The 15,855-nt window shown below is 43.6% G+C and overlaps 1 protein-coding gene and 1 long non-coding RNA gene across 4 annotated transcripts in view; one reads left to right on the forward strand and one right to left on the reverse strand.

Moving 5' to 3' along the window:
- The window catches only part of C8B (complement C8 beta chain), a 46,295-nt gene extending 45,655 nt beyond the window's left edge, over positions 1-640 (reverse strand). Inside the window, exon 1 of the mRNA XM_053575144.1 lies at positions 430-640. Within this exon, the coding sequence (XP_053431119.1) occupies positions 430-554 (125 nt within the window). The 5' untranslated portion in view covers positions 555-640. The remainder of the gene's footprint in view (positions 1-429) is intronic.
- Positions 641-2,904: 2,264 nt separating this feature from the next.
- The window catches only part of LOC128574520 (uncharacterized), a 42,308-nt gene continuing 29,357 nt past the window's right edge, over positions 2,905-15,855 (forward strand). The window contains exon 1 of one of the 3 annotated variants that reach the window (XR_008376815.1): positions 2,905-2,952. This is a non-coding gene — a long non-coding RNA (uncharacterized LOC128574520). Of the gene's footprint in view, positions 2,953-3,122; positions 6,213-15,855 lie in introns of those variants that run through there. The other 2 variants (XR_008376814.1, XR_008376813.1) reach the window with 2 other exon arrangements.

Genomic DNA, 15,855 nt, shown 5'->3' on the forward strand with positions numbered 1-15,855 from the left:
GAACGAGAGGGGGAGAGAATCCGAGAGCCCAGAAATTTTGAGCAGATGGGCAGGCAGAGAGGGTCGCTCCCATTTATTAAAATCATTCATGTGAATTGGCTCTTTCTCTCCGCATACATAGCAAACTCTCTTTTGGATAAAGAATCACACCGTAGCTTTGTTCGGAATACAGAGCAAATAGTCTATTCTTCTCAGCATGACAAGACACTTTTAAACATGTCCATTTCTTACAGGAACTTCTGTTGAAGTCAATCACGTGGTCCCACAATAATTTGGAGAGAGTTGTTAGTGTTAGTGTATCAGACGCATGCAAATAGCTTTTAGAGATGCTCCTCCAACAGGCATGTGACAAAGAAACGTTCAGCACTATGTGGTTTCATATTTCCTATCACATCACTGATCAGGGAATCATCCGTAACCGTCACTTACCTGCAGCCAGGCAGACTGAGACAGCCCAGGGCAGCACAGAGAAGAAGGAACCGCTCCAGCGGCCCCCTCCAAGCCCACATCCTGAATTTCTTCATTTTTTTCAACGCCGAGCCTCCTAGATTCATGACAAGTCTACACAGGATGGCCCACCGTCAGCTTGTGTCCTTAGACAGCAAACAACTCAGCAAAGTAAACAGAATTCCACCCATGACTGGAAACGCTTAGACTTTGCACAGACCAAAAATTGAACTGTGACTTTGGAAACCAACAAGAAGGATGGAAAAGCCCGCGGCTGTGTGGTTTTATTCAACTATGACAGACTTCAGGGTGAGCCGCTGAGAGGACAGGCTGGTAGTGAGACAGGAAGGTCTGAGGGCTGTAGCTGCAGGCTGCCCAGATTCAAGGTCCTTCTCTGCCACTTACCAGCATTGGGGCCACAGACAAGTTACTCCTGTGTCTCACTTCCCTCACCTGCAAAATGTTGAGAATTAAGTAAGTTGAAGTAGGGAAGTGCTCAGCACAGGCCTCCGTTGAGCACTCAGACAGGTGAGCTATTACTAAGTAGGACACAGGATTTGGAGTCAGGTGGGCCAAGGTTTGAATTCTGTTTTTGCCTCTCTCTTGGCTGTGTGATTTGGAGCACATTGGCAAGAGGCTGCAGGGCTCTACAGCCCATGGATCTGAGTTCAAGTTCCTCCTATATGATCCACCAGCTCTGTGACCCAGAGTAAATCACTAACCCTCCCTGGGCCTAAGTTTCCCATCTATAAAAAAGGAATAATAATAGTACCTACCTCACTGGGTTTTTGTGACATTTAAACAAATATCTATATTCAGAATACTTTGAGCATTGCCTGGCAAATACAGTGCATCCTCTTCATAAGTCAGCCCATATTTTTTTTGTTTTGTTTTTGAGACAGAGTCTCACTCTGTCGCCCTGAGTAAGAGTGCCGCGGCATCATCATAGCTCAGAGCAACCTCAAACTCCTGAGCTCAAGCGATCCTCCCACCTCGGCCTCCTGGGGTGCTGGGATTACAGGCGTGAGCCACCATGCCCTGCCAGGCAGGTCATATTTTTTCTGGCTGTCTCGGTTTCCTCACATGTGAAATTGGGAACAATGCCCACCTATCATGTGGACTTGGGAGAGTCAGATGAGAGGCTACATGTGAAAATCCTGCCCAGATAAGTATTTATGAAAATATCTACAAGAAGATAATTGTCCAAATATGTGTTGTTGTTTTATAATTTATGTAGAATTTCATTCTATGTAGGAGGAAATAGCTTCCCTGACTTTGTTGGGAAGGGAAGTGGGTAGGTGGGTAGTACAGGGAGATGGAACATTCATCTCCAGCATTGCCTTGCCACCTCTCCCACATTCAAGGTCAGGGGACACCCACTGTCTTTCCCATAGGGCTGACCACAGCCAAGGCAGGCATCACTCACGTATGGAGAGTCACTTGTTTAATGTGAGCCTGTTGGGACACTTCCATCTTCATCTTTTATCATTCTGGACAGTTCTCAGATTAGCCTGTGAACACCCCTTAATGTTACACTGGATTAAATAAAAATATCACACTAACGTACTCTTGAAATGGCATAATGCAGGCAAACATTTAGCTGGAAACCTCTAGAAATGCTTTCTGGATCGCTGGTGACCACAGGTGATAGTCATCTTTGCATTTTCAGTTCCAGCTTAGACACAGGGTGTTAGCCCTGATCCTTGCCTGGAGATGGTACCCCCTCCACCTGTGTCAAGGAATACAGGGGTGTAGCAAGAGAGAAGCACTTTGGCAACAGAAAGGCAACAATACGTGATAGAGACTCTGGCATCCACCTTCCTGAAGACCGTCACTGACTCCCCCAAATCAACATCGAAGTCCCAGGAGCACTAACTTGACGCTTATAAAGCCAGGAAGGGCTGAGTCTACACAGACGCTGGCTCTGCTGTGGTCCACACCGCAGGGGTGGGGAGGAACCTCGGGGCGGGGGGCAGTGGAGGGAGGCAATACCTGAGGTGGGGCTGGCAGAGCGGACGCAGACTGGACTTGATTTCCTTAAATGAGCAACGTCATTTCTCCGAGACTGTTTTCTCATCTGTAAAATGGGGATGATAAGTTACTAATATCCACTGCATATGGTTGTTTGGGGTTTCAGTGTGTAAAACACTGCACCCTTGACCTCTATCCTGACACTGCTGGAGTTCTCCCGGCCCTGCCATGTCTCCATAGCAGCTGGGGTGGGACATGATGGAAAACAGAGAGGACAGCAGTGTCCTCATGTTAATTGTGTCCAAAACATAGGACACAAGCTCTGCTGTCACACCTTCCTGTGGGCATTCCAGCTGTCGTTAACCCAAGCACGAGGCACCGTCTCATCACTGTCCCAAAGGAAGCAGTGACCTGAACTTTGACACAATTGATCGTGGTAGTTAATCATTTGTAAACAAGCAGAAAATTGCGTTTCAGCAAACATCTGTGACTCTTCTCATGTCTGCCTGTATTTAGAAGTCAAGTCCTTACAAGGTAAGGTCCCCTCTTAGCCCTCAAGCTGATGTACTCACGGCGGGACCTGCGTGCTCCCCCCACCAGTTGTGGGGATGAACCACATGCCCCCCAGCAGATATGCGAGCATGCTATTCCCTCTGCCCAAGGTATGCACCACTTGGTTAAACACAACTCTTTATTTAGGTTGTAAACAAACTGTGGTGTGCCCTGAGAGGATGTTAGGTGTGCCATGAAAATTTTTAAAGATAATTAATTAAATTATTTTGGAAAGAAGTTCAAGGCACAGTAAGTATATTCTTTTTTTCTTTTTTTTTTTTTGAGACAGAGTCTTACTCCTTTTCTCTGGGTAGAGTGCCCTGGCATTATATCTCACCGCGACCTAAAACTCCTGGGTTCTAGTCATCTTCTTGCCTCAACCTCCTAAGTAACTGAGACTACAGGCACCTTCCACGACCCCCACTGGCTTTTCTGTTTTTATTTTTATTTATTTATTTATTTATTTTATTAAATCATAGCTGTGTACATTAGAAAGGTCTTGCTCTTGCTCAGGCTGGTCTGGAACTCCTGAGCTGAAGCGATTCACCTGCCTCGGCCTCCCAGAGTGCTAGGATTGCAGGTGTAAGCCACTGGGCTGGCCTAATCTTTTTTTTTTTTTTGATCAACATAATTTAAGTGTGCTGAGGAAGTTTAACTATAGGTTTGAGTGTGCCATGAGATTGAAAACACTGATACTAATGTCACTCACTCAAGAATGCCTTCCTGATAGACTGACAGTTAGTGTTCTTTGGTTCCAGGCCCCAGTGGGCCTCCTGAAATTCCAACTTCATGATGCTCCAGGAGCTGCTCCCCCGAGGTCAGGCCAGGGACGTGGCAACCTCAGACTGCAGTAAGAGCAATACACACGTTTTTCATGGACAGTGCTTGGTAATTTAACAGTTTTCCCATTCATCATCATTTTTGGTCTTGACAGTAAGCCAACAAGCTCTGTATCATCTTCCAAATGAGATGGAAGATGGGACGGGGATCCCGTAGCTGGTCAGTGGCAGATCTGTGACTACGTACAAGTTCTTTGCCTGACTACCCAACTCTGCTTTTTCTAATTCTGAAGCTTCCCCCCGCCCCTAGGAAGTACCAGCCCAGATGTAGGCCTAGCATAATTGTCATAGCTTATCACCCGTCTGGTACAGCTGCTCTTAGGAAGAGTTTTAAATCTCGTCTGTGACCATGGGAGATATTTATAAACTGATCCTATGTCTCTGTCTTTATGTTTTTTTTTTTATTTCAGATTAATATGAGGGTACAAATATTTAGGTTACATTGTTTTCATTTTTAAGGTAAATTCAAGTTGTCGTTGAGCCCTTCACCCAGGGGGCTGCTGAACACCCTCACATTGTGCACACTGGGTGAGATCTAGCCAATGGCCCTCCGCCCCCCCTTCTCCTCCCTGTCTCCTTCTCCCCTCCTCCTCATTAGACTACACTTGTGTTTTTTCTTTTGTGTAAGTGTCTAGTTGTTTATATATTGGTTTCGTATTAGTACAGCTGTCTCTAGGTCTTTAAACCATATGTAGGCGCTCCTAACTTTAGGTCTACGGATCGTTAACAGTTTCTGTTTTTCTAGTATTTGATAACAGATTTTCCACCCAGTTTCATAGCCAATGTCACATTTCAGGTTTTGTTATAGCAAGACTCCACTCCTGGAACCTATTTTTGTATAAGCTGTTAGCTTTTGCTGCATAGTACCTAATCCCAAGATGCAGTCGTTTAAAACAATAACTATTTATCAGCTCATAATCCTTTGGTTCATCAAACAGGTCTAGGCTAAGCTGGGTGGGTCTGCCTGTCCTGCCTGGGTGTGGTCAGTGGGCAGCAGGTGAGCCAGGGCCTGGTTGATCCAGGAAGGCCTTACTCACCTGCATGATGGTCCCTTCTGTCTGCTGGGCTGGCTGTTGGCTGAAGCAAGGAGGAGTCTATGCCACGTGTCTCCAAATAGATTCACTCAGGGTTGACGGCATCATGAATTTATGGTTTTACAAAACAGGTAAAAGGGGCAAGCTTCAATGCATAGTAAGTGCTCTCCAAGCCTCTGCTTACATTATGTTTCTTGATGTCCCATTGGCCAAAGGGAGGCCAAGCACATATTCAAGAGGTGAAGAAATAGCTTATTTTTGTTGATGGGAGGACCAATAGTCACAGAGCAAAAGGGTATACATACAGGGTTGGAAGGATTTGTGGACATTTTGCAATTTACCAGAGACATGCTCCAATTTCCCACTGAGGTGATGAAGAGCCAATGTGCTTCCTCCATTTCTCTCCCTTTCTGTCGTGTTTATTTGGGAGCATGCGTTGAGACAGCAGCGTCTTTTGGTGGAAGGAGTCTATACCCCAAGTGACAGGTGGAGGGGCTTTATGTGAGTGAGAATTAACCATCTGTTGTGCCTATCACTGAGATCTTGTGGTTTATGTGTTACTGCAGCAACAGCTATCCTATCCTGACCAATATACTCTGATATTGCACACAAAATTTGCTGTGTATGTGTGTGCATTTTTCTGGTGAAAAAAAAAGAAAACACTTAAAAGGATCTGAGATTCAAAAGAAGCAAAAACAAAAAAATTTTCCTCAAATTTTCTCAGCTCACAGAATTACATGTTGTCCATCCGAAGGGAATGTGGTGTAGTCTGAAGTATTGGGGGATTCAGAAAGACCTAGATCAGCATGTCATTTCTCCTATTTATTAGTTTATATCCTGAATAAATCCCTAACCCCTATGAGCAGTCAACTTCCAAATTGAAAATTCAGGCTTGTTGAAATAATGCTTCACAATAACCATTTATTGAGTATCTACCAGGCGCCAGGTGCAATACAGGGGACTGGACATCAAGATGAATGAGTGGTCAGCCTTCCCGAAGAGAGCGGACAGCTTACTGAGAGGACAGGCACAGGTGACCCTGTGCACAGTGACAAGTGCAGCGAGAGGGGTCTGCACAGGGCAGTGTGGACATCAGCACTGCAGGTGCATGTGTGTGCACATGAGTGAGTGTGTTATTGGGAAAGCTCTCTCAGCAGTGGGCTGACTCTTATGAGTTAAAGAGGACTTAGCCAACCAAAGGGAGGGCATGTGACCCTATGAGAGAGGGGTGAGCAAAAGCAAGATGCAAAGGTGGGAAATTTCTCAAGGTCAGTCGACACCATCAGCCCTTCAGTGTCAGTGGGGCACAGAATTCAGCACGAGCAGGGGAAAGAAATGAGCCAGGAGAGGCAGGCAGGAGCCTTATCAGGTAGGCAACGCAAAGGATATGGATTTTATCCTAAGTGGGAGGGGAGCGAGTGAAGGGTGTTAGGAGGGGGGGGGAGGGGACCACCTGGTTTGTGGGAGAGAGTACCCTTGCTGTAGTGTAGAGAAGGGATTAGAGGCAGGCAGTTTGGAGCAGAGAGAGCTGTTAGGAGGCCAGCCTAATGGTCCCCTGAGAGCTGATGAGAGCTGAATTAGAGCAGTGGTAGCAAGACAGAGGAGAGCTGGAGAGGGGACAGAAACATGATGTCTGTCGCATGTTGTTGAGCAAAGTGAGTAACACACTAGACAGGAAGGGCCTTGCATGGCGTGCAGCTCTGCACAGAGATGAGGTTATGATGCCTGAGGTCAGGGTTCTCGGTTAGGGCATGAAGTCCCTCGGGCTGACTGTTCAGAGCATGTGTTTTCTCCTGCATCACCCCCCCCCCTGCCCCCGGCCTCCATTCTGCGGATTACAGCCAGGCCCGCCCACCTGCAGGCGAGCATCTTGTCTTCCAAATTCACCTTCCCTGGATCCTGGAGGGGGCAAGGTATATCCCCCCCTATTGTTTAATCAGTGTCTCAGAATCCCCGGTCTCTACTGTTTTTACTGGAGGTTTTCCCTGTAGCCTTGGGAACCTGATTTAAACCTGATTTAAACGAGCCCTTAGCAGACTGTGGAGATAACTACATCACCCAAGGTGCTATTTTAAGGTGCCATTAGAATGCCTTGTCCATGGCTTGTGTGTTATCACCACTGTGGTTCAAAATTGTCCCAAAAAGAAAAGTGGGTTGGCTGAGTCGGCAGTGAGGTCATTGGAGGGCTACCCCGTGGCAAATAAGGCCCAAGTGAGAAGGAAGTGGCTCTATTCCCAACTGGAAAAAATGAAGAGGGAAAAAACAATAATTAAAGGATAGATAACGATAGCCAGCAAAATTAATGCAGGTCTCATTCTCTTGTGGGACAGAGAGTAGCTGTTCATGGAGCCCATACCCCCTGCCTCTTGGGCTCAGGACATCCTGCAACTTCCCTGCAATTATAGTTAGCCCTGTGGCGAAAGCCCGGGTAATGGACTACAGAGAGAAGTCATATGTGCTGTTTTAGGGCTGATCCACAAAACCTCTCCCATGTGCCATCCTAAACCCTCCGCTAGCTAGATGTGAATATGCAGGGTTACCTGGGAAGTTAGCGTAGAAGACGACAGAGCCTCTGGGAGCCTGGGTTCCTGTGTGACCGTGTGGAACAGAAGGTTCCCACCCTCTGCTGACGGGAATGCGCTAGGCCACAGAGCTCACAGTGCCTTTCTGTTAGAGTGATTTCTCTGACAGCTCTTTCTGTTAGAGCAGGCAGCAGTCCCTACACAAATGCGTCTTCCTCCCCACAATTCTCATTGGCAAGCATTAGCTGGAAAGGAGTCATGGGTTGAAACAGGCATTTAAGTGGCCAGCGTCTGACACTGCTCTGGTGGAGGCAGAAAGCCTCTATTCAGCGAGGAGGCTCCCTGTCTAGTCTAGGGTTTTATTTGGCCTTTGGGTCTGCTAGTATGTACGGGTCTGTATATAAAGGCAATGCCTTTCTCTGTAGACCTGTGCGGTACCCTGCTGCTTCTACCGCGCACGGTCTACAAAGTATAGCTTAGTGCTTCTCTCTGGCCGTAAGTGGGAAGGGGTGGACATAGGACATTGTGTAAGCCATCTAGTTTAGGAAAAAGTAATTAGTGTGCGAAGAACAGGTGAGCAGGAATGATGGTGATGACCACCCTGACAACCAGGGAGATCCAAAGGCCAGCAGCAAGTCCCCAGGCAAGGGGGTCCCCACGGTGCCCAGAGGAGAGCTGGCTTTGAGGCCTCTGTCAACATCATTGGGGACGTTGGGAAGACTGGGGAGATACCCCTTTAGACACAATTTGTTTTGGTGCTATTGACTTAGGGCCTGGGGACACTGCTCAGATCCTGATCATTGGCCAGAGAGGACTCAACAGTACATATAAGGAGAAAGGGTCAGAAGAGAGCAGATAGGCCAGGACAGTGAGGGCCATTATGTTTGCAGTGGAGTCCCCAAAGCAAGGTGAACATGTAGAGATCAGTCAGGAGCCACGGTGTCTCCAGGGCTCACGTGTGGCTGCTTCGATGAGTTAGATGTCTCATAAGTTACCCAGCAGTTCTCAGCGTCTACATATAATTACACGTTTAATACTGGAGGCATAGCACAACATATTTTCTTATTTTTGTTCCCCCAAATCTTTAATTGTTATACTGACCTCATGAAAAATGAGGCATTGATACCATTGGCATAGATAATGAAACGTCAAGTTTAACTAGGGAAACAAATTCATTTTTTAAAAACGTTTTTATATGTAAGAATAGGCAATTGGTTTATTTAAAAATAAATAGCCTGAGTCCCCATTTTCTTAATTTCCGGTATTTCCAGGAATGGTAGAAATGTGTAAGGAGGGAAAGACAGGATTCCATCTGGCAATGCGCCACACAACTAATTCCCTGGGAGACTCAAAACAACCGCATGGGTTGCACAGTTGCATTGAGTTTGTGAATTAACTGTGGCAAATTGTTAAATTTAAGTCACATTGTTCATCTGTTCATTTGCTCACCACAGGATCAAGTTCAAACTTCTCAGCTTAGCAAATGAATGATTTCTCAATCTGTTACTCTGAACTTCACACTAATCTGAGCTTTGAATCAATTCAAAATATATATTTTCAATGTCCACTATACTCAACTATGTGCTAAATGGAGGATTCAGCAGCAAATATCACCCTTGGCTCCTTGTCCTCAAGGAGCTTCCAGTTTCACAGAGATAAATTCAAGTCATTGCATACATCTGTAATTACAAGTAGGTAACTGTCAAGAGCCATATGCTTTCCTGATTTCACCGGGGTGGTGGCTGGGTTGGGGAAGTTGGGAAAACTTGTCTGTACTTGTAAAGCCCCAAACCAAAGAGCCAAGTGGTTGAACAGTCAGCCTTTTGAATTAAGATGCAATTACTGACATCATATAATGTTACACAGGGTTTCTGGGAATGCCATAAGAAATTACCCCAAAGCTGAGTGGCTTAAAACATCAACTATGGGTCTCTCTCACCTTCCGTCCTTCATGAGAGGGACTCACTCCCAACTTTCTTTGGAAACTTTCTCTTTGTTCTTCCTAAATAAAAGTTCTCTTTGTTATCTGGAAAAAAAAAACAGAAAAAAACACCCAACAACCCATCTATTATGTTCCTATTATTCATATTCCTGAGACAGCAGAAATGGATGTTTCTATTCAGCGTGATGTCAGCCCAGGTGATTCCCCACTCAGGCGTGCGCTGACTCAGCTTGGACACTAGATGGCTCAGGGACAGCTGGGACAGCTCACTTAGGGCTTTGGGTCTCCTGTAGGGTCTGCTCCTCTGCCCCGTCCACCAGCCGCTCTGGTGGTCTCTCTGGCAGGGGCAATGGACTTCTTACATGGCAGCTCAGGGGCCCTAAAAGCATAAAAGCAGAAGTTGCCAGATCCTCTTAAGGCTCTGATATTCTACTAGTTGAATCGAGTTACCGGACCAGCCCAGATGTGCTGTGTGGTTCACTGGCAGCCATCCTTGATGGCCATTACCACATCCAGGCAGTGGAAATGCTTCATGAGGGGTTTAAAAAAAAAAAAATACAAGCCTTAATCAAAAGAGGCTTTTTCTCTCAAAGAGTGTCTGAAGTTACCTTTCTTTAGCCGCTGTTGATAGAGAATTTGGCTCACAGAAATAGCCAGTACTTTTTGATTAGAGGCAGGCAGGCCGCTGCAGCACCCACCCATAGGGAAACATTTCCAGACTCACAAGTGAAGCAATTCTCTGATCAGCACTCAAGACTTACGACGAATGGACTTTGAAAATTGGCAAATATAAAGACTGACACATTTCTTCAAAGGATGTTAAGAGCCTTGAGGCATGGAAGTGATGTAACCCAGAGACAGAGCATGACAGCAGGGAGCAGGGACCCTCCTAAGACTGCCAGCAGATCTCACAAGCAAACCAGAGCAAGGAGAACCCAGACCTGCCTTAGCAGAGGCCACTGCCTTAGCCAAGGGAGACATCAAATTTGACATCCTAAGTCCAGCATGGCATTTCTGTGGTTGGTTGCATAATTCTGCTTACCTGTGTAGTAAATCAAACATGTGGACTCAGGCTGGCCTTGAGTGCCTCTTAAGAGAGCTGCCTCTGTGGTCATGACTTCTGGTTGGAAAGCCTTCTCTGCTACTTGCTGGATGTGTGACCTTGAGTTATTTAACTTTTCTGCTCAGGACTATGAAAGCATAATGCTCAGCATAATGCCATATGTGGAAGGATTTCAATAGATATTAACTATTAATATCATCACAACGTCCAGCAGCCCTTCAGCTAGACATCTGACTCAACCATTGGTGTAAAAAGTTTAGCGACCACAGTGGGCAGAACAAGAATAGCAGCCCTCTTTTCAGAAGGGAACATTAATATCTGGCTAGATGAAGCCACCATTCAACTTTGCAGAATTCTCTAAAGAGAGAGGAAAAGCTTGGCTTTGTAAGCCTGGCTACTTGCCCAGAATTGACACATAGGATAGTCACAGTCAAGGAAGAATCTGGGACTCCTACATCATACTGACTGTATGTAATTTTGTTGCTTGATATAGAAATATTTAGGGGCTGTAATATCGTTTTTTATTTATGTTTTCTTGTTGAGGATTCAGAGGGTACAAAGAACCAAGTTACACTAATTGCATTAGTCTGGCAAAGTCCTTCTTATAAATATATTCCTCCCCCAAGAGGTAGGCCAAACACTGTGACTCCCCACCCCCTCTCTCCTTCCCTCTCTCTGCTCCCCCATTCTCCTAACCCCCACCGGGTACTAGGTCATCAGTTGTCCTCATATTAAAATTGAGTACATTGGATTCTTGCTTCTCCATTCTTGTGATGCTTTACTAAGAAGAATGTGTTCCACTTCCATCCAAGTTAGTACAAAAGATGTATAGTCTCCATCTTGTTAGTGGCTGAATAGTATTCCATGGTATACACATACCACAGCTTGTTAATCCATTCCTGGGTTGGTGGGCATTTAGGCTGATTCCACATTTTGGCGATTGTAAATTGAGCTGCGATAAATAGTCTAGTGCAAATGTCCTTATGATAAAAGGAATTTTTTTTTCTTCTGGGTAGATGTCCAGAGGGGATTACAGGATCAAATGGGAGGTCTATTTTGAGTTCTTTGAGGATTTTCCATACTTCCTTCCAAAAAGGTTGTATTAGTTTGCAGTCCCACCAGCAGTGTAAAAGTGTTCCCTTCTCTCCTCTTCAACGCCAGCATCTACAGCTTTGAGACTTTGTGATGTGGGCCATTCTTACTGGGATTAGGTGATATCTCAGGGTGGTTTTGATTTGCATTTCTCTAATAATTAGGGATGCTGAGCATTTTTTCACATGTTTGTTAGCCCTTCATCTGTCTTCTTCGGAGAAGGTTCTAATCATATCTCTTGCCCATTGATACAAGGGTGGCTCTTTTTATGTTGATTAATTTGAGTTCTCTGTAGATCCTAGTTATCAATCTTTTGTCCGATTCATAAAATGAAAATATCTTTTCCCATTCTGATGATTATCCATTTGCTCGGGCTGTTGTCTCCTTAGCAATACAGAAGCTATTCAGTTTAATAAAGTACCATTTGTTTATTTTTGCTTCTGTTGCAATTGCCACTGAAGTCTTCTTCATAAAGTCTTCCCCCACGGCAATATCTTAAAGTGTTTTCTCCCCATTTTCTTCAAGGATTTTTATTGTTTCGTGCCTTAGATTTAGATTTTTCATCCATCCTGAATCGATTTTAGTGAGTGGTGAAAGGGGAAGGTCCAGTTTCAGTCTTTGACATGTGATTATCCAGTTCTCTCAGCACCTTTTACTGAATAGGGATTCTTTCCCCAGTGTATGTTCCTGTTTGGTTCATCAAAGATTAGGTGGCTGTAAGATGTTAGCTTCATCTCATGTTTTTCTATTCAGTTCCAGGTGCCCATGTCTCTATTTTTGTGCCAATACCATGCCATTTTGATCACTATGGCCTTGTAGTACTGTCTAAAATCTGGTAGGCTGATGCCCCCGGCTATGTTTTTATTTCTAAGAATTGCCTTAGTTATACAGGTTTTTTCTGGTTCCATAGAAAACGAATAATTTTTTTCCCCCAAATCTTGAAAGTATGATGTGGAGATTTTAATGGGGGATTGCATTGAATCTGTAGATTGCTTTGGGTAGTATAGACATTTTAACACTGTTGATTCTTCCCACCCATGAACATGGTATGTTTTTCCATTTGTTAATATCTTCCACTATTTCTTTTCTTAGGGTTTTGTAATTTTCTTTATAGAGGTCCTTTAACTCTTTTGTTAGATATATTTTTAGGTATTTCATTTTCTTTGTAGCTATGGTGAAGGGAGTTGTGTCCTTAATTAGCCTCTCAGCTTGACTGTTATTGCCATATACAAAGGCTACTGACTGTGGACATTGATTTTATATCCTGAGACATTACTGTATTTTTTGATGACTTCCAGGAATCTTGTGGTTGAGTCTTTGGGGTTCTCTAAGTATAAGATCATATTGTCAGCAAGGAGGGAGGGTTTGACCTCCTCTGCTCCCATTTGGATGCCCTTTATTTCCTTCTCTTGCCTGGTTATATTGGCTAGAACATCCAGCACAATGTTGAATAGTAGTGGTGATAGAGGACAAGCTTGTCTGGTTCCAGTTCTAAGTAGAAAAGGTTTGAGTTTTACTCCATTCAGTATAATACTAGCTGTGGGTTTGTCATAGATAGCTTCAATCAGTTTAAGAAATGTGCCATCTATGCCTATACTCTTCAGTGTTCTAATTAGAAAAGGATGCTGGATTTTTTTTTTTTTTTTTTTTTTTGCCAGGGCTGGGTTTGAACCTACCACCTCCGGGATATGGGACCGGTGCCCTACTCCTTGAGCCACAGGCGCCGCCCAGGATGCTGGATTTTTTTGAATGTTTTTTCTGCATTTATTGAGAGGATCATATGGTCTTTGTTTTTGCTTCTGATATGGTGAATTACGTTTATGGACTTGAGTATGGTAAACCAGCCTTACATCCTTGGGATAAAACCTACTTGATTGTGATGTATGACTTTTTTTTTTTTTATTGTTGGGGATTCATTGAGGGTACAATAAGCCAGTTACACTGATTGCAATTGTTAGGTAAAGTCCCTCTTGCAATCATGTCTTGCCCCCATAAAATGTGACACACACTAAGGCCCCACCCTCCTCCCTCCATCCCTCTTTCTGCTTCCCCCCCCATAACCTTAATTGTCATTAATTGTCCTCATATCAAGATTGAGTACATAGGATTCATGCTTCTCCATTTTTGTGATGCTTTACTAAGAATAATGTCTTCCACTTCCATCCAGGTTAATATGAAGGATGTAAAGTCTCCATTTTTTTTAATGGCTGAATAGTATTCCATGGTATACATATACCACAGCTTGTTAATCCATTCCTGGGTTGGTGGGCATTTAGGCTGTTTCCACATTTTGGCAATGGTAATTGAGCTGCAATAAACAGTCTAGTACAAGTGTCCTTATGATAAAAGGATTTTTTTCCTTCTGGGTAGATGCCCAGTAATGGGATTGCAGGATCGAATGGGAGGTCTAGCTTGAGTGCTTTGAGGTTTCTCCATACTTCCTTCCAGAAAGGTTGTACTAGTTTGCAGTCCCACCAGCAGTGTAAAAGTGTTCCCTTCTCTCCACATCCACGCCAGCATCTGTAGTTTTGAGATTTTGTGATGTGGGCCATTCTCACTGGGGTTAGATGATATCTCAGGGTTGTTTTGATTTGCATTTCTCTAATATATAGAGATGATGAACATTTTTTCATGTGTTTGTTAGCCATTCGTATGTGGTCTTTAGAGAAAGTTCTATTCATGTCTCTTGCCCATTGATATAAGGGATTGTTGGCTTTTTTCATGTGGATTAATTTGAGTTCTCTATAGATCCTGGTTATCAAGCTTTTGTCTGATTGAAAATATGCAAATATCCTTTCCCATTGTGTAGGTTGTCTCTTTGCTTTGGTTATTGTGTCCTTAGCTGTACAGAAGCTTTTCAGTTTAATGAAGTCCCATTTGTTTATTTTTGTTGTTGTTGCAATTGCCATGGCAGTCTTCATGAAGTCTTCCCCCAGGCCAATATTTTCTAGTGTTTTTCCTATGCTTTCTTTGAGGATTTTTATTGTTTCATGCCTTAAATTTAAGTCCTTTATCCATCTTGAATCAATTTTTGTGAGTGGGGAAAGGTGTGGGTCCAGTTTCAGTCTTTTACATGTAGACATCCAGTTCTCCCAACACCATTTATTGAATAGGGAGTCTTTCCCCCAAGGTAAGTTCTTGTTTGGCTTATCGAAGATTAGGTGGTGTAAGATGTTAGTTTCATTTCTTGGTGTTCAATTTGATTCCAAGTGTCTATGTCTCTGTTTTTGTGCCAGTACCATGCTGTCTTGACCACTATGGCTTTGTAGTACAGACTAAAATCTGGTATGCTGATGCCGCCAGCTTTATTTTTGTTACTAAGAACTGCCTTAGCTATACAGGGTTTTTTCTGGTTCCATACAAAATGCAGAATCATTTCTTCCAAATCTTGAAAGTATGATGTAGGTACTTTGATAGGAATGGCATTGAATAGGTAGATTGCTTTGGGAAGTATAGACATTTTAACAATGTTAATTCTTCCCATCCATGAGCATGGTATGTTCTTCCATTTGTTAATATCCTCTGCTATTTCCTTTCTGAGGATTTCATAGTTTTCTTTATAGAGGTCCTTCACCTCCTTCGTTAGGTATATTCCTAGGTATTTCAATTTCTTTGAAACTATGGTGAAGGGAGTTGTGTCCTTAATTAGCTTCTCATCTTGACTGTTATTGGTGTATACAAAGGCTACTGACTTGTGGACATTGATTTTATATCCTGAAACATTACTGTATTTTTTGATGACTTCTAGGAGTCTTGTGGTTGAGTCTTTGGGGTTCTCTAAGTATAAGATCATGTCGTCAGCAAAGAGGGAGAGTTTGACTTCCTCTGCTCCCATTTGGATTCCCTTGATTTCCTTGTCTTGCCTAATTGTATTGGCTAGAACTTCCAGCACTACGTTGAATAGTAAAGGTGACAGAGGACAACCTTGTCTGGTTCCAGTTCTAAGAGGAAAAGCTTTCAGTTTTACTCCATTCAGTAAAATATTGGCTGTGGGTTTGTCATAGATAGCTTCAATCAGTTTTAGAAATGTGCCACCTATGCCTATACTCTTCAGTGTTCTAATTAGAAAAGGATGCTGGATTTTATCAAATGCTTTTTCTGCATCTATTGAGAGGATTATATGATCTTTATTTTTGCCTCTGTTAATATGGTGGATAACGTTTATGGACTTGCGTATGTTAAACCAGCCTTGCATCCCTGTGATGTATGACTTTTTAAATGAGAAACTGTAATATATTGGCTAGGATTTTATTGAGAATTTTTGTGTCTATATTCATGAGTGAGATTGGTCTGAAGTTCTCCTTTTCAGTTGGGTCTTTTCCTGGTTTTGGTTTCAGGGTGACATTTGTTTCATAGAATGTGTTGGGGGAAATTTCTATCTTCTCAATTTCTT

The sequence above is a fragment of the Nycticebus coucang genome, chromosome 22 (genome assembly GCF_027406575.1).
Source record: "Nycticebus coucang isolate mNycCou1 chromosome 22, mNycCou1.pri, whole genome shotgun sequence".
Classification (NCBI taxonomy): Eukaryota; Metazoa; Chordata; class Mammalia; order Primates; family Lorisidae; genus Nycticebus; species Nycticebus coucang.